The sequence below is a fragment of the Chroicocephalus ridibundus genome, chromosome 21 (genome assembly GCF_963924245.1).
Source record: "Chroicocephalus ridibundus chromosome 21, bChrRid1.1, whole genome shotgun sequence".
Taxonomy (NCBI): domain Eukaryota; kingdom Metazoa; phylum Chordata; class Aves; order Charadriiformes; family Laridae; genus Chroicocephalus; species Chroicocephalus ridibundus.
In genome coordinates, this window is record NC_086304.1 from 4307207 (window position 1) to 4324778 (window position 17572).

At 51.9% G+C, this 17572-nt stretch overlaps 1 protein-coding gene across 6 annotated transcripts in view; it reads left to right on the plus strand.

Annotated features, from left to right (window-relative positions):
• The first annotated feature begins 228 nt into the window (after positions 1-228).
• Positions 229-17572, plus strand: part of OTUD7B (OTU deubiquitinase 7B) — a 30953-nt gene continuing 13609 nt past the window's right edge. Inside the window, exons 1-6 of one of the 6 annotated variants that reach the window (XM_063357029.1) lie at positions 299-350; positions 7728-8903; positions 9778-9912; positions 11953-12562; positions 16742-16912; positions 17162-17377. In XM_063357029.1, coding sequence (XP_063213099.1) covers positions 12490-12562; positions 16742-16912; positions 17162-17377 — 460 coding nt within the window. In that variant the 5' untranslated portion in view covers positions 299-350; positions 7728-8903; positions 9778-9912; positions 11953-12489. Of the gene's footprint in view, positions 351-7727; positions 8904-9125; positions 9472-9777; positions 9913-11952; positions 12563-16741; positions 16913-17161; positions 17378-17572 lie in introns of those variants that run through there. The other 5 variants (XM_063357033.1, XM_063357030.1, XM_063357031.1 and 2 more) reach the window with 5 other exon arrangements.

Genomic DNA, 17572 nt, shown 5'->3' on the forward strand with positions numbered 1-17572 from the left:
CTCGGGCCCCACAGTAGGCGCTGAGGCCCCCCGGCTCGGGCCGGCACCCTCCTGCCGCCCCCAGGGGGCGCTCTCCCCCTCCCCGCCCCCCCCGCCCCCCCGCGCAGGCGCCGTGGCGCCGCCGGCCGAAGGGGCGTGGCCGCTGGGGCCGCCGCCATTGGCTGGTCCGGGGCGGGGCGGGGCGGGGCCGCCGCGTGCGCCCCCCAAAGCGTTCCGGGCGGGAACGGGGGCGGAACGGCGGAACGGGCGGCGGCGGCCCCGCTCCCCCCCCCCCCGCCCCGGACACCCCCCCGCCCCCTCCCGGGAGCGCGGCCTCGGCCGGCCCCGCACCGCCATGGAGCCGCGCACAGGTAACGGCGGCCCGCGATCCCGCGGGAAAGTTTCCAGCGGCGGCCGGGCCTCGGGGCGGCGGCGGCCTCGGGGCTCCCGGGGCGGCGGCGGGTCACGGTGCCGCCTCAGGGTCTCCCGGTTGGGCCGCGGGGGTTGGGGGGGGGGGCGTCCCGATGCAGGCCCGGGGGGGTGCCCGGCTCCCCCCGCCGCCGGTCCTCCTCGCCCCGGTCCGGTGATGGGCCCTCGGGCAGCGGCTCCGCCGCCCCGGGGGGGTCGATGGTTCTGGCGCCGGTGTGAGGGACCTATCGGGGCTCGGGGCCCGGCGCGGGGGGGAGACGAGCCCCGCTCGCACCGGGAGTAAGCGGGACGGCGGCTGCGGGTGGCCCGGTCCGTCCCCGGGCGTGGGGGGTTTGTTAAGAAACGTTCTTGCTCCCGGTGAATTTTTTGGCCCAAATAACTGCGATCTGGGGACTTTCCCTCCGGTGCGGCCCAGGCAGCCTGGGAGCCCGGACGGTGCCCGGCCCCGTGGTTGGTGCCGACTGGAGCGAACTTGGCTGCCCCGGAGAAAACCCCTCGCCTTTTCCCCGTCGAACGGGGCCGGGTGTCGGCGTGGGGATCCGGGCGCCGCCGGCGGGGCCGCGCTCGGCAGCGTGGAAACAACTCCCGGAGTTCGGCTCGGCCCTTGTCTCGGGAGGAAAGGGAGTTTCTCGTCCGGCTAATTACAGGTTGCCGCCGCCGCCGACTCCGTACGTTCCTGAGTGGGCGCGGAGGCGGCGGTGACTCACCGGCCCCAGCATCCCCGACAATCCCCTGCTTAAGGGAAACGTCTTCGCAGCAACGCCGCGGTGCGGGAGCCGCTTACGCGAGGAGCGCGGTAACGGGACGGATCCTCCCAGGCGACGGCTCCCGGTGACACTGGGGAGAGCACGGCTTGGCCCCGCCACTTACCCATCTGTAAAATGGGCTAACACCGAGCTGTGTGCGTGATGATCAGTTACACGATGCGTTTGCCGGTGGCGATGCACTCGCAGGGGGGATGATTTTCAACTTTGAATTGCAGGGCTAATAAAGACGTTATTGTCGGTTTAAATGGCGTAGCCGCAAAGGCTGAATTTGACGGCTGGAATTCTCCACCTTGGATTGCTGACGACCTCAGATTTCTTCCTCCTGACCCTGCTGCATGTCAGGAGTCCTTGGTGAGGGCCAATGGCCGTCGCACTCTGGGGTTTGGGTTCACTTTCTGTCGCATCTTGCATGGAGCTCGGCTCTTCCCGACCCTCTTCCATACGATGTAAAGAGCGTGCAAACTCCTGGTGCCACAGAGGAGCCGGCTGCTCGCTCAGGCTTTAGAGCCTCGTGGTGATTTTTTTTCATTGGCACTTCATAGTGTCTTAAAGTATTAAAAAAAAAAAAAGCTTTGCAGTGCTGATTGCAAGACTTGAATACTTGAATTAACAGTTTCAATAGAACAAAAGCTGCTGTTTAAAGCTGGTGTAAAAGGAAAATGACGAGTTGGTGCGGTGGCTTGTAGCGTAGTGGGGACTGCAGGTGCCGAGCTCCTTTCTGCTGATGACAAGTCATCACCCTGGTGTGGCTGGGAAAACAGCCCTTACCCAGGAAATACAGGGGATGTTCCCAATGGAAAATGCATTGGCAAAGCTGCTGTGTGGCGGCTGGAGCGGCATGTGTCTGCGCTGTGTCAGTTTTGGGGGGAAAATGTGATATTTAGCCACTTGACTGTAAGCTCGTAGAGGGGAGGCAGCGCAGCAGCTCCCGACTTTTCTGTCTGGCGTGTGTGGCAGGGATGTCTGTTGGGATGCTCAGAAGGACCTGTGGTCTTTCTAGTGCCTTAATTTCTGTTGGTTCGCTTTTCTTTTGCGAATTTACTGCGTTCCTGAGGAGTCTGTGCTGCCGGACGCCGTGCGGGTGTGACTCCTCAGTGCTGGGAGGGATGCTCTCATGCCTCGGCCCCGATGGCCCTCTGATTAAACTCTAAACTCCTCTCTTCAAATGACAGAAAAACAGATTTTCCCCGGCAGGAAGAGGGCTGGGTGACGGTACTATGGGGAGAAATGGTGATTAATTGGGTGGCAGAATCTGCTGTGGTGCTGATTGCGAGCATCCCCCCAGGAGAGCAGCGGGCACCGGGCTCTTGCAAAACCAGGGTTTGCACTGGAAATAGCAGCAGCCGGGTTTAAGCAGGTGAACGTGTCTCCAACTGAATTTCCTTGCAGGCAGCCACGGAGAAAATGGTGTTTATTTTCAGTGTGTGCCTCGGAGTTGGCTAAAATGGGAAGAGAGCCGGGTCGTTGTATAATTACTGTAATTCTTGTGAGCATAACCCTGCTCCGCGTCGGGGTTTAAAGCCGTCGTGTTGCCTTCGGGACTGTTTTGAAACAGAAAGTTGGGGTTTGTAATTTATTCCTCGAAAGAGGAATTGATAAATAAGAGGGGTCATTCTGTGGGCAGAGCCTTTCGGACTTAACGGAGCTGCTGCGTTTGTGTTGGAGACTTTTCTAGCTTTTCTAGGGCTTAGAGGCTTCATTCCTGGGCGGCTGCTGGTGTGTTCCTCAGCCCAAGTTTTAGAATAATCTGGGTGTTGAAATTAGCAGGGCTGTATTTAGAGCAAAGGGAAGCAGGTGGTTGTAGCTCTGGAAAATAGGCTAAAGTTTTTATTTAAAAGCGGCTGAGCATAGGAAAACGGTCATGTTTTTATAAACTTTCGCTGCGGCTCTTGCCTAACGGCTGCTTTGCTCGTGCTCCGACTCTTGAGCAATAGGGTGTTTTTAAAAATGCCGTTTTGCTGCTGGAAAACCTCCAGCCGCAGGCACGGGACATCTCAGCGCTGCCTGTACCGCGCACGAGATGCTGCAACCTCAGCGCTGCGTCCAGCCCATCACATCCATGTACAAATATTCCTTTTTTTTCTTTTTTTTTTTTTTTGCATCCGCAGTGCCCTTTCCTTGGGCTGGAGCAGCTCATGGTACCTTCCTTTTCACCCAGAATCGCTATTTTGGTAACGGTGGGTTTGATGATGATCCGCCACTTCGACTTTTTGCCCTCTCTGAAGCGAGCGCTGCCCGGTCCGTACCCCACCTCGTATGGCACCTCGTCGGAGCTTAGCGACTGTAATGAAGGTTTTGGGTCAGGTCAGGTTCAGCGCGGCATCGTTAATTAATCCCGCTCGGTTTGGTCCGCTTCTGGCCTGCGTTAGGTAACCTGCCAGCGTCGGATCAGGGGTGCGGGATGGGACGTGGTCGTGGGCAGGAGGAGAAAGCGAGGAACCCCCCCGTCCCCTCCCTCCAGGACCTTCAGATGGTGCTGGTTTGGAGCTGAGCCGCGTGAGCAGCTTCGTTTGCTGGTGGCGAGTCCCTTCAGGCTTGTTAAGGAGAGAGCCGGGCTCGGGCAGCTCAGGTGTGGGGCTGGGATGGCACCGGGAACCTCCGGCTGCCCGCAGGTCCATGGGAGAGCGAGCCGGCCGCGTTTGCCTCCACGTTAGCCATAAGCGCTGCTAATTGCAGGCTTTTGGGTGGGTTTTTTGGTTTAGGAGATCGATAGGTTTCACTGGTGGAAGGGTCCTTCTGGTGGAGCTCCGTCCCTCAAAGCAGGACAGGCACTGACGGTGGGGAGCGAAAAGCTGCTGGCAGGAGTCGGGCTCTCCAGGATTGTGGCACCTCCCGCCCCTGCTCTCATCTGGGGGCACTCGGGGGCTTGGGGGGTCCAGCTTGGAGGTTCCCCCCGCATCCGCCAGCCTGGGGTGTGCCCGGCCAAGGTCACACGCTGACTCGGCTTCTGGGCCCCGAGCCCTGGCGCGGGTCCCTGCCCTCGTCAGACGGTCACGCGGCGGAGCTGGGGGAGAGACAACATAGTTTTACACTCCGAAAATATTCCTGGAAATACCTTTTCAAAGCTGTCAAAGGCTGCCTACACTACAGGAGTTCCTGATCATGTTTAATGCTTACTTTTGACACTAGCCCTCAAAAATATACTTTTTTTTTTTTTTTTAACTTTTCTTTTCTGAAGTACATGATCTCGGCATGATTGAAATCTTAACAGAATAAGAAAATTAAAGCCCCTGAAAATTACGATCCCGGAACCACTAGTCCATCTTCCCTGTTCTGCGGATTGTCTTTGTTTCTGGTGAAATGCTTATTTAGTTAAGTGTGTTTGATGGTTATTTTTTTCCCCCCATTATGCCCTGGAAGGCACCAGTGGCGAAGCTGAGGGACACTTAATTATTTTACCTCGCTTCCTTTTTATTTCTGCCCTTGGACTCTCTTCATTTGCCCGACGGAGGTGGGGTGGGGAGCAGTCCGCAGGAATTGCCGTGGAGGACCAGGATGCTCTGTGCCTCCCCAAAACTTGGCAAATTAATGTGGTGTTGTATTATGCAGCGGAGAGGGTGTGGGGAGCGAGGAAGCCGCGAGTCGCTTCGGTTCTGTGTATTATTTTTTTCTGACTTTACTCTTGTTTTAGATGGACCAACCGTTTTAATTTTGGTCCGTTCCTGTTACGAAGGTTCTGCAGACTCACGTAGAGATTAACCAAACCCGGCTTTTCTCCACGCCCGTCGTTTCGCCGCCTGGAAGGAGGAAGCTCCGAAGGGGCCGTAGGTGGAGGCATCCCTGGGATGCGCGGCTTTTCCCTCTCTCTTTCTCTGGGCGCGGTGACCGAGCAAGAAATACTGTTTGTGTAAGGATCAGGCTTATTATAGTTCGGGGCGAGGTGTGACTCACGGCTCGGCGTAATCTCCCCGCTGTGTTGCTCCATCGGAATCATCGCCCTGGTGCCAGCTGGGGGGGGGGAGAGCAGGTTGATAAATCGCTGATAATCCTGGGCAGAAGCAGCAGAGAAGCCTCCAGGTAACGTAATAAAACCCTGTGTGTCATCCGTGGGTGGGGAGCCGGCAAAACGTGGTGTCGGGCTGTGTTCCCGGTGTCTTTAAAGCCACCGATGGCAGGAATTTATTGTGTCGATTGAGAGGCAGAGGCCGCCCAAAGACCCCCGGCGTGGCCTAGTCCTGTCCTGCCTGGTCCACCCTTTCCTCATCGCGCTCCTCATCAGCAAACGAACCCCGGCTCAAAGCAACCCTCCTGGGCTGCTGCTGCCTTTCCCGATGTTGACTTACAACTGGAGTTTAACAACCAGAGAGGTTGTACGTGTGCTTTTGACGCCAGCATTTTCCTTGGGCTGAAACCGTAGAGTTTCCTGCTACAGCTGTGGTTGCTGTGTCGCGCTGTGTGGGGCGCGGGAGCCCCGGGCTGAAGGGGGACACCTGCCTCCGGCCTTGGTTTTAGTTACTCCTGGATCAAAACGTGTTTAAAGCAGCTCCGAGAGCCGGGTCCGCTGCTGGTGGCCTGGGCTTGGCCGCTGGGACGGCGGGGATTGTCAGCGTATCTCTTGCCAGGCAGCTTTTTTTGAGACAGATTACAAAAAATACCCACCCAACTTTCATTTCTTTTTTTTTTTTTTTTTTTTTTTTTTTCCTCCTATTCAACCTGCTTTTGTGCCAGAACTGAAGATTTCACGCTACGTTGCTGGTTTTGATAAGATTGGCTTTCAGAAAGCAGGGCCGTCTGCTGCAGGAGGATGAAGGCTCTGAAATATTTGGCCTCCAGGAGGCTCTTAGCAGGGCGTTGGGCGCACAGTTGTAAATTCACGTTTTCTGTGCTTTCCTCCCATATTTGCACAAGAGTGATAAAGCAGCCGGTGGGGTGCGGTGCCGAGCATGGGAAGTGTTTTTGGAAGCGGAGCTCAGTACGTCACCATAAGGTGACCAGGAACCAGGAGGGTTAGTTTGGTGTGAGGCTTCTTTTTTTTTTTTTTTTTTTTTTTTTTTTTTTTTTTTTTTTTTTTTTTTGGCAAAAAAGCTTTTTCTCGCAGGGGAGTCGTCGTTCGCTGATGCTGGTGGCTGGCTCCTTCTGGAGGACCGTGCTCTGCAAGTATTCGTATGCCAGCGTGTTTGGGCACAACAGCGACACGGGGTGAAGCATTTCCAGCAGCGATGAACTCAGCCGTCCTTTCTGGAGAGGACTATAAGGAAAAAAAACAAAACAAAACACCCAAACCCCCAATGAATCAGCCCGAAACCATTTGCTGGCAGTTCTGCGAAACACCTCCTGGTCCAGCCGGGCACCATGTTGGGTCCCTTCCAAAATCCCAGGAACTCGTGAGGATTTAAGCAACACCCCGTGGCTTTTATGTCTTTAGAAACATCTCAAGGTGGAGAGTAATTTGTTAATAACCTTTTAGCTTTGTTTTGAGCCTGTGCTATTCAAGCCCAACACGGCCAGGAAGGTGTTACGCCTTGAATTCCCTTGTTTGTTCTTTTAAAAATAAAAATTCAGGGGAGAAGAGCAGTTGGAACTGGATTAATACACTGAATGTGGCCTTCAGAGGTATGATCGACTAATTCTGTCGGATTTAAATTCAGGCTTCTTTAGCAGCTCGTCCGCGCAGAGGAGCGGGACGCCCTTGCTGCTCGCTTCGTGCGAGCTGGGGTGGAAGTTGAGTTTTTGGTAAGTTTGACCGAAAGGTTGAGGCTTTGCCCCGGACGGCGGCCGTGGGTGTTTAAATTGCGTTAATTAGCTGCCCGAGTCACTCTCGCCCTGCGACCAGTGACTTCTTGCAGAGGCTGGGGGGCTCCGGGAGCTGGTTTTTGGGGCAGAAGGAGCTCCCATCGCGATACAGCTGGGGGGTCTGCCCGGGGCATGGGCGCTGAGCAGTCGCTGCCTTGTAAAAACTCCTGACGGACTGTGGAGGAACGAGGGCAGGCAGCCGTAAATCCACACCTCGCCGCCTGACCCGGCCCCGTCGTAAATCGCTTTGGTAAGCTTTGATAGCCGGAGCGGAGGCGGCTCCGCGTGGGGGGGATTGGTCCTGTAGCTGGTGGTCGGTCACATAAGAACCCGGTCCTGCGCATAACGAGCTTTTTATTTATTAGATTTGAGCGTTGTGCTCTTTTTGCAGGTGAACGTTTAAAATACCGTCTTGGATCTTTGCCTCTGACCACGAGGCGATGGCACTTTATGTCTTTCTGGGTTTTTTTTCCCCCAGGATGATTTACGGAGTGGCTGGGGATGGGAGGTGGAAACTCATCGTTTCGTCGCCTGGCCCCCGTCTGCCTCTGAAATGAGCCTCCCAATCCTTCCAGTGTCTCATAAGGGCGAGGCTTAATTAAGCTTTTCATAGCATTTTACAAACATTAGCTAACTAAATATTGTGACGTTCCTATGGGGTAGGTGTTTTGTCGCTGATCCGAATAAAGCCGTTTCTTCAGAGAGCGGCATCGGGAGGGAGATGCTTGGGAAATGAGGTCGGTGAGGGCAACGCGTGCCCGGCGGGAGTAAAAATACATGGATTTCCAGAGGTTTGAGACCACTGACATTATCCCGCAGTGCATCCGATGGAGATGTGAGCCGATGGCATAGAGAGGCCCCTGGAGATCGGAGAATCCCTGAAAATGAGCAGCTTTTAGGAGAGCTGAAGATGCTGCTGGTGGCCCGATGAAGCCGCCTCTGGAGCTCGTATTTAAAACATGTGTGTTCCCAAAGGAAAAGGAGAAGAAACTGGGGTGAACGTGGGATTCCACGTGGAGCGGCACTGAGCTTTGACCTGATTTCTTATCTCTATGGAGCTTGGCCAGAGATTGCGGGCATCTGAAAGGTGCTGGGACAAGGGAAACCCTCTGGAACACCGATTTTTATCCAGACAGTGATATGGCAAATTCTTGGGGAAGAGTAAAGCTGAGAGCACGCCAAAACGTCTGGGAAGCCGTGGTCTCTGACAAGATCCATCAGCAGAAGGGTTAATAAACTCTTATGGTTTCAAAATATTGGGTCGGAAGTGGTGGGGCTGTAAGTCCGCTGTGAGCGTAATGCTCTGCAGCCTCCAGTGGACGAGGGCTGTGGTGGGACGGAGAAGCCTCAGCCGTGATGTTCCAGCCCTGGAACCGGAGCAGACGTGACCCACGGGAGAGGAGAGAAGGGGTACGGGAGGTAACGAGCCGTGGGAGACGGAGGGGAGCGACCTGGAAAGGCAGAACTGAGCTGCCGTGCAAAGAAAATGAGGATTCAGCGAGGACGTGAAGCCCCAAAACCCCACATTCTGCAGCCACCAAACCAGCGCATCCATCAAGCCGTTTATTTTTTTTTCCCCCCATATTTCAAGGTAGAGCGGAATGGGATGGGGAAGGAATAAATGCGCTGTGTCCCTTGGTCTCCCGTTGGTCTGCAGGGAGATGGCCAGAATATCCCTCAGAAACCCGGAGCAGTGGCTGGGTACGCGTTTTACAGCATTCCCCCCCAAAACGTGCTGCCAAAGAGTTTTCCTGATGGGGCGCAGATAACACTGCGCCATTGTCCGCTCCCAGTGTACAATCCACAGTTATTATTACAAAAAAAAATTCCGATTGTGTTATTCCAATAAAAACTGCTTTTCCTCTGGATTTGGCTGCGGAGGAGGCACTCTGCTCCCCCGGCCCTCTGCTCTGCTCCTCTACCTAAAATTTTGGGAAACCTTATTGACAAGAGGCCACACCAAGACATAAAGCCTCTCGAGGCACAATATCAATAGTACGTTTTGCAATTAAAGGTGTTTTGATGTTATTTGGGGTGGGGTTCGGTTGTGTTTTGGTGTTGTGTGTGTTTGGTTGTTTTTTTTCTTCCTGGAAGTTTTGCAAACCTCAGCGTGGGAATCATGACAGGTTTCCGGGAGCAATTACTTGCCCCCTTTTTTTTTTTTTTGCTCTTAGATAAAATATTGAATATAAACTGCTGGGGTATATACGCCAGGATGTATCGCGGGTCTGTCGCCTTTGGGGCCGCTCGCAGTAGCCGGTGGCTGCATCCCAAAAAGCCGTCTATAAAGTTTACCCCGCAGCGCCTGTGGTTGTGATTTTGGGCTGCGGGTGCGGCGTCGGTGCCAAAAGCGGCAAGAAAGTCACGTTTCTTGCCAAAAAAAAAAAAAAAAGCGATGGGCAAGTGCTGCCGGGGCCTTATCACAGCAGGAGGCGGCAGCCGCGTGTTCCTGCTGCTGTTTTAACTTGGATTTGGGAACGAAGCCTCGCCGGGAGCTCCTGCTCCACGCGGACGCCTTTCCCCCTCTCAAATCAAGATTCTTCATTAGCCAAAGAGCTTGGAGGTGCGTTTTCTTGACTCCTTTTTGTACCTGGAAAATGCAATTAAGGAAAACGCGTTGGTTTTCCAACACCTTCCATTAGTGGCTACTGCTGGGGGGGGGCGGAATTAAATGAGAAAAGCTTCGAGGGATGTGCAAGATGTAGAAATGTTGGGGGAAATTAAAGGAGTTTTGGGATAGCGGCATCTTCGGAAGCACGTTTTGCTAGTGCTTCTGGGTGCTTCCCTCCCATAGCCAGGCAGTGCACAGGGAATCGTTCTAATTAAAGCCTCTGCAAATTAAGGCAATTTGGTTTTGGCTTTTCGTTAGCAGGAAGAGGGAAATGTGGAGGATGCCCTTTTTGCGTGATGGCAGGACTCAAAATTCAGCTGTTAATTTGCACACAAAAGCTTGGGGTGCAGAGAGCATTACGCTTGGATGTTTTGCACTGGAATAGCTTAAAATGTAAGTATTTTAAAAGTAGCGTTTCCTTCTAAAGTACCGATTATGGAGTGTTTCTTAGATACCTTAAAAAAAAAAAAAAAAAAAAAAAGGACTGTATGATAATGGAAAAACCCCACGACGTGGGACACGATCAATGGCTTCCTTCAGTATTTGGGATTTGCGTCAAAGCTGTAGAGTAAAAATCTGATGACCTGCTTTGCTGAACAGGCAAATTCGTCCCGAAAAATCTAAAATATGAAAGGTGAGGCGTTTTGCATTGGGGCTGCTCCTCCGGTATTTTCAGGTGACTTATTTGCTTAGTCCTGTTGCCCTTTTTGTTGCCCGTTCCGATTAAATATCGGAGGAAAACCGGTACCTGGAGGGGTTTGGGGTGAAGTTTGTGCCATGGCCATGCTGGATGGAGGGGAGGCTGGGTTCTTCGGGAAGCTTAAATCACAGCTATGCACCGTTTAATTTGCTTAAGTCCTGCAAATAACTGTTGGAGATCGTAGAAACAACTGGGTTTTAGCTCTAAATACACTTTCTCTAGCACGTTTCTAGTTGCGGTGTAAAGGGGAAGGTGACTTAGGGATTATATCCGGCGTTGGAAGTGGTCGTGGTAGCACCATACCTGCCCACTCTGTATACAGACGTATATTTATTTTTTTATGTGTATATATATATTTAGGGGGGGTATTTGGGTGTGCTCGATGCCTGTAGCCCTCGCTGGATGCTGTATTTGTGGTCACCGATGCCCTTGTGCCGGGATTTCCTCCCCGTAAGGGCTGGAGGGAAGAGGAGAGCGCCTTTCCCTTGCGTGGCAAAGGAAATACGAGAGGAGAAGGCCGTTCCTTCGGGGGAGCCCCGGCGATAAATCCCTCGGGGCACCCGGAATTTCCCATCTGTGTTTTGGCTGACGTTTTCGAGCGCGCGGGAGTTTGCTGGGTAACTGCAAATGCCATGAGTTAGCGGGTGTGGGTTGTGCTGCTGCTCTTTTCCTCCCAAAAAGCCACGCTTTGCCGCATACGCTTATTTTTTTTAAATTTTTTTTTTTTTAACCCACCAGAAGGAAGTTATCCTTTATTGCAGCGAGTTTTTCATTTAGAAACTCTTTCGCTGTTTCTATCGCCAATGGCTAGAGGATACAAACATCTGGCTTCTAATTAGGGATGTTCCCTACATCGTTAATGGGGCAAGAGCAAGAGCCGCCTGCCAAATTTTCCCCGTCTGAATGCCCTTGGATTTAGGATTGCCTTCAGCCGACAATAGCCCCGAGATTGCTCCGGCGATAAAAGAATATTAAGTAGTTTTTTCTGTGTGCGTGAAGTTAATAAGTGTACGATTAGCGAGCGTGGAAGATAACGAGAACGGTTAACCAACAAAGCCCGGAAATTCCAGATTAAAGCGTGGATGGTTGACTTGCAGCTCTTGGGGAGTTTTGCCCATCTTTAGGTATAATCCTGAAAAGAGACTTTTTCCCCCCTTTTTTTTTTTTTTTTTTTTTAAAAAAAAGCAGCAGGAAAACAAAGAGGTTTGTTCATTTTCCATAAAATACTGAAATTCCCTCCCAGGGCCCCAACACCTCCCTCACCCAGCCTCACACATTTTCTTCCCCCTCTTCTTCACGTGCCAAATTTTCAGCTTGGGATGAATTTCTCTCCAGCAGTTTCTCTTCCTCGATGGCCGAATTTTTACCATAACCCTTTAACTGCAAAAAGATGACAATAATAACCCTCCGCGGCGGCGTTTGGCGGGTCCGAGCTGCGGCGGGTGCTGCCACGCTCCCTCTCTGCCCCGAGGAATGCAGAAAGTCAGGATTTTGGAGAGCACACACCTCGCAGTCTCAGAACCTGTGAAAATTTCAGATTTACGTCATTCGCGCCTGGCCGGGCTGGTTTTGCTCCTTCTGGGAAGAAGATCCAAACTGGGGCATTTGTATTTTCTGCAACAAGAGGAATTAGCTTTTTCTTTTTTTTTTTTTTCTGCAAGAAGAGGAATTGGATTTATTTATTTTTTTTTTTCCTTCTTTACCTGAAAGGGGCTTTTTGTTTTGTTTTGCAGAGGCAACATCTAATTCCAGTGGTTTTAGTCTTGCTTTTATTCCCCGTGTGCTGGGACGCCGAGCTCTCTGCGAATGTATAAGGGAAACTTTCTGCTCTCTTGCCGCTACCAAATAAACTCGTTTGTTCTCCTGGCTACTTGTCCGCGATTTCAGGAAGAAAAGCTCCACCACATTTGAAATTAGAAGTGTTATGGTTTTTTTGCCCTTAATTTGCCTTGGTGTGCCTGTTGTTAGCGGAGTTGCGCGGGGAGAAAGCAGCAGAATTTGTATTTTATTTTTTTTCTCCCAGTTATCAATGAGTTCAACACAAATACGATGAGTTTTAAGGGGGGGGGGAGGGGGGTGTTGGTTTTTTTCCCCCCGCCTTGGCACCTGCCATTGGATATTTCCCGGCTGGCTCGCAGGCTGCCCGGCCGGGCTAATTATTTGCTGGGGAGTAACGCGAGCCGCCGTGTTGTCTCCTTTCCTAGATTGATGCCCAGGCGCAGATCCGAGCCCAGCCGCCGGTGGGGATCCGGGAGCCCGCGGCCTCGGCTATGGACATCGTCCTCTCCGACTTTGTTCGCTCAACGGGGGCAGAGCCGGGACTGGCCAGAGACCTGCTGGAAGGTAAAGAAAATGGGGAATAAAAGAAGGGAAGAGGCAGAGGCGGCGGGTGGGAAAAAGGCTGGTGGCTGGGGAGTGCGGTGCCCGAGATACTAAACTCGTGCCGCGGTGGAATTCTGCCTCGGTTTCTCATTACGCCTCCGTCGGATAATGAATTTCAAATGTCAGGAAGGAGAAGGCATCATCCGGGAGCACTGTTTCCCTCCCTTTGTCTGTGGTTCTCGCCACAAGCAGCAAAACTTCAGGATATTTTATTTCTTGATAGCAGCGGCGCCTTCCGAAGGGCTGAAGGGCCGGCGCCGGGTGAGCTGCTGTGTTTGCAAAGCACGAGGGTGGTAATTATATAGGCAAAACGCTGCTCTTACTGGTATACCTTGTTCTGCGTGCAAAGGTGGTTTGATTATTCCGATATAAATCGTGTTTTCTTGGTGTCGGTGGCCACTCCTGGCAGAGCATCCCCTCGGAGCCCCATCTCGCCCGGCGCGGGAGGTTCCTTCTGCGCCGTGTCCGTTGGTTGAAGGGGATGGAGACGCTCAGGATGCTTGGGAATCGGATCGTGCATCGCCTGCCTTCAGCCGGTTTGCTTTCGAAGGGGCAAACCAGCCCTCGAGAGCCTCCACGCACCGCGCTGGCGGCTTTCTGGCGTGCTCAACCTGGTGGTTTTTTTGTTGTTTTTTTTTAAAATGCATATATTTGCCCTAAAACATGGTGTTTTCTCCAAAACTCCGTGAGATGGAGAGGGTGCTCGTTGGTGATGGTGTCTGGTTGAAGGCTGCAGGTAATTTTTATTTTTCACCCCGTACTTACAGCAACGGGAAGGGGCGGAGGAGAAAGGAATCCCAGGGCTTAATTTTGGGGCTGTAAAGTCGCTGGCGAGCGTTGCCTTTGGGTTAACGCTGACAAGGGGTTGGTGAGTAAATACCGGCCTGTGCTGTAACGCTGGAGGACATGGACGTTGCGGGGCAGTTTGTACATTAGTTGACCAATCAGGAATTATAACGCAAGACCAGACTCGCTGTGTTTCTTCCTTTTCTTGTGTGATACAGGTCAATTTGTGCTTGCTTAAACCCGCAACCAGCCGATGCTGCTACAGTATCCGTCCTGGCTCCGGATGCTCGAGCAGGAATAAATTCAAAGCCCTGAAATTATTGCTATAATCTGTGTCTTTAGGCAATTTGCTCCACCTCCCTGGCGCTTGCGGCATCGATTCGTCGCTTTTTCCCCTCCGAGGCTCCTGTTCCCTTTGGTTCAGACTTTCAGCTTTTAATTTGGCGAGCTGAGCGCCGGCACGGCGGAAATCTGGCAAGTTGTGGGTTTTGTGGTGTGTTTGTCTTCTGGTTTCTGGGTTTAGGTTGCTTTGTTTCGTGTCAGGGTTTCTAATATTATCTTTTGGCAGAAACGCTTAGGCTCGCAATAGAAAAGGCGGAAGCAGATATTCCTTCAAGCTCTCAGTCTCGTGCACGCGTTGATTTATTTTGACGTGGGTGATTTTAGCTCATTTTCGTGACGTGCCGCTGAGTTGCTGCTGTTTCTCCTGCAGCCTGGGTGGAGTTGACAATTCCAGGGGTGGAAATGAAGGGAAAACACAGATTATTTTTTTTTTTTAATTATTTTTTCTTTTTTAGGCGGATATTAGCGAAAGCGGTCAGATAAAATAGGTGTATAAAGTGAAGTGGTGTCCCTGCCCATGGAAGGGGGTTGGAACCAGATGGTTTTTAAGCTCCCTTCCAACCTCAACCATTCTGTGAATTATTCGGATGTGAAGTTTGAGGGTGATACGAGCAATTTAAGTCGTGTTTTCTGTCCGTGCTTCGTAGCTTTGCGCAGGTGACAAGCAAAGTCACTGTCTGGTGGCAGCGGCAGGTTTTTGGAACATTGGTCTTCTCCATCATTGGGCTCTCCAGCGCCCTTGGAAACCCAGCGCCACAAAGCTGAAGACCTGGGGGAGAAGGAGATGTATTAATTAGGAAAATTAATTAGGTTCTGCTCTTTGAAATCATGCCGCGTTCTGGCAAGGAGAAGTTGGGCTCTGGGTCTCTCCATGGTTGAACTTCTGGCCCGTGGTGTCCCATGGGGACGCGGGTTTTCCCGTGGGAGGAGGGATCCTCCCTTTTATCCCCCGGGCACCGGCAGAACCCGCTCTGCGCAGAAATCTCCCCAAACGCCGCCTCTTTGCCAAGAGCCCTGTGGCGTCCATCAGTCCTGCCCGTTCCAGCTGCTCGCGGGTAACCGGGTTGTCGAGGAATACTGGGATTTATGAGTCTGCTCATTTCACATAGAGTTTCCAAAATTTAGATAATTTTTTTTCCCAAAATTTAGATTTTTTTTTTTTTCCCAAATTTATCTTTTTCCACACCCCAAATTTAGCTTTTTTGTCAGTTTCTGAAGCAGCTGCTGGTGGAGCTGGTTGGGAGACGCAGCTGCCATGGGCCAGGGCCGCTGGAGAATCCTCCTGCTGCTGCCGTGCTGGAGCAAATAGGGATGCTGTCGCAAAATCAATTTGAATCTGGTGGGTCATTGTCATTCCTTGATACTGATTCACTACGTCATTAAAGAAAAAAAAAAAGGCAAAAGAAAAAAAATTAGTCCGCTTGACTCAAAAGGTAAACCTGAAAATAACTTTCCGTTTGGAGTCAATCATTAAATGCTGCAAATTACGTCTCTCAAAAGAATTTAAATACTCGAGGAGCGTATTTCCTTTAGGGAATTAGACATAATGACTTCTTTTATTGTCCGTGAGCTATGATAGAAGCAAATTGGCGGTTTATATATCTTTCCTGTAGTGGAGTTACTATATATAAAGTTGGCTTTCTTTCTGCAGTGTCTGCTAACTTGCTAATTTAAGAGCCTAGATTAACAGTGTTCAGAATAAAAAAAAAAAAAAAAAAAAAAATCACAATTTTCCTAAATGTAAGCCATATGGTAGGGTTTGGGGTTTTTTCTGTGTATTCTCGCCTTTGGAAGATAGTGGCTCCTAAAAAGTCAATTTATTGCACGCTGAAAGACTATTTTAATATCTATTACGTTCTTGCGGCTGCCTGGGTAGTGTTAAATGGAAATGGAAGCGCTTTAGGGATTCGCTCAACTCCACGAAATTCAGGGTGTTTTGCTGAATAATTTATCTGGACGGTGACGGCACCAGATGCTGAAAAGCTCTTCTGGTGCCGCCTGCCCCGCCGGGGCCTCGCTCGCTTCTGGGTTTTGGGCGGTCGTCCCTCCAGCCACGCGCTGAGATACAAAACGTTGTATTCCGAATTTGGCTTTTGAAGCCGGGTGTTGTCGCCGGAGCGTCATCCTGCGGTGCCGCGGGGTGCGGAGGGCTGGGGGCTGCTACGGGGGTGTCTGCGTCGGGGGGGGATTGTCTTCCCGGCAGCTGGAGGGTTAGAAATCGAAGTGCTGGGGTCTGACCTGGAGCAATCGGCTGCGGAGATTGTGTAGATGCTGGTGGAGGTGGCGCAGCCTGACCTTCCACCTCCATTCCCCAAGGGCAAAACTATGTTTATTTTACTTCAGTCCCATCTCTGTGCTGCGTACGCTGTTACGGTGACCCTGCCCTTCTTCTCGCAGCCAAGAATCTTCTTCTGGCAAAATTCTACCTCAGACTAGATCTAAGGAAGAATGTTTTCACTCTGAGGGGGGTGAGCCCCTGGCCCAGGTTGCCCAGAGAAGCTGTGGCTGCCCCATCCCTGGAGGGGTTCAAGGCCAGGTTGGACGGGGCTTGGAGCAGCCTGGGCTGGTGGGAGGTGTCCCTGCCCAGGGAAGAGGGGGAGAGCTAGATGAGCTTTAAGGTCCCTCCCAACCCAAACCATTTTGTGATTCTGTGTCTCTATGAAAATCTGAGGTCTTTGGACCTTTGTTTAGGTTTTGCAGATGTCCAGCATCCAAGAGCAGTAGCTCTGTGTCTCTGCACACGCGAGGTGTAAACCCCCCATTGGCAGTAGAGCCAACACTTTCTGGGCACTGCCGTGGTTAAATCTCTTCCAGAACTGCACATCCTGGCAGATACGTATCAATCGTCTGAATGAGTGGTGCTGCACCCTGGTTTCCTCCTTGTTTCTGCCAGATGGCCTTCGTTCTTCATGATAAACTCAACTATTATTAGTTTCTATTGCAGATCTTTTAGGAACCGACTTGATTTCTCTCTCGTCTGATGGTGACCACTATTGATTCCTTCCCATCCAGGCAAGAACTGGGATCTGAGTGCAGCCCTGAGTGACTTTGAACAGCTACGGCAAGTGCACGCCGGCAACCTGCCCCACTCCTTCAACGAGGGACGCAACTATAAACCCCCTGACAAAGAGGCAGCCCGGCCCATGCGGCCGCCGCTCCAGCGGCAGGATGACATTGTGCAAGGTCAGTGTCACAAAAACAATCCGAATCAATTTAAATCTTCCTTCTGGGGCCTGAAATATTTTATATGCTGGAGCAATCCAAGCACTGGCAACCCGTCTTGGTCTCAATGGTCTTAAAGGTCCCTTCCAACCTACATGATTCTATGATTCTATGAAAAATACTGGTTGAAGGCATCAATTTGATAATTGCTTCTGCAAGGTTTGCTGTTTCTGCATCATTTAGATGTTTTTTTCATCTTTCATTTCTCAGAAAAACGCCTGTCTCGAGGCATTTCCCATGCCAGCTCCACCATCGTCTCCCTGGCCCGCTCCCACGTCTCCAGCAACGGCAGCAGCGAACATCTGCTGGAGATGCCCATCTGCACCTTCCAGCTGCCCGACCTCACCGTCTACACCGAGGACTTCCGCAGCTTCATCGAGCGAGACCTCATTGAGCAGTCCATGCTGGTGGCACTGGAGCAGGCCGGTGAGTACTTTTTTTTAATGCCAATATGGCATTTTTTTGCAGCGGTGCCACAAGGAGCCAGCACATTGCGAGGACGTGTATCTGCTGGGTATTATTTCATCCCTTTTTGTAGCATGGTGCAAGGGTTGAGTAAGAGTCTGCTTGGCTTTGCCTGCAGCCACCGAACGTAAATAAATAGCCTGTGTCATCACGGCT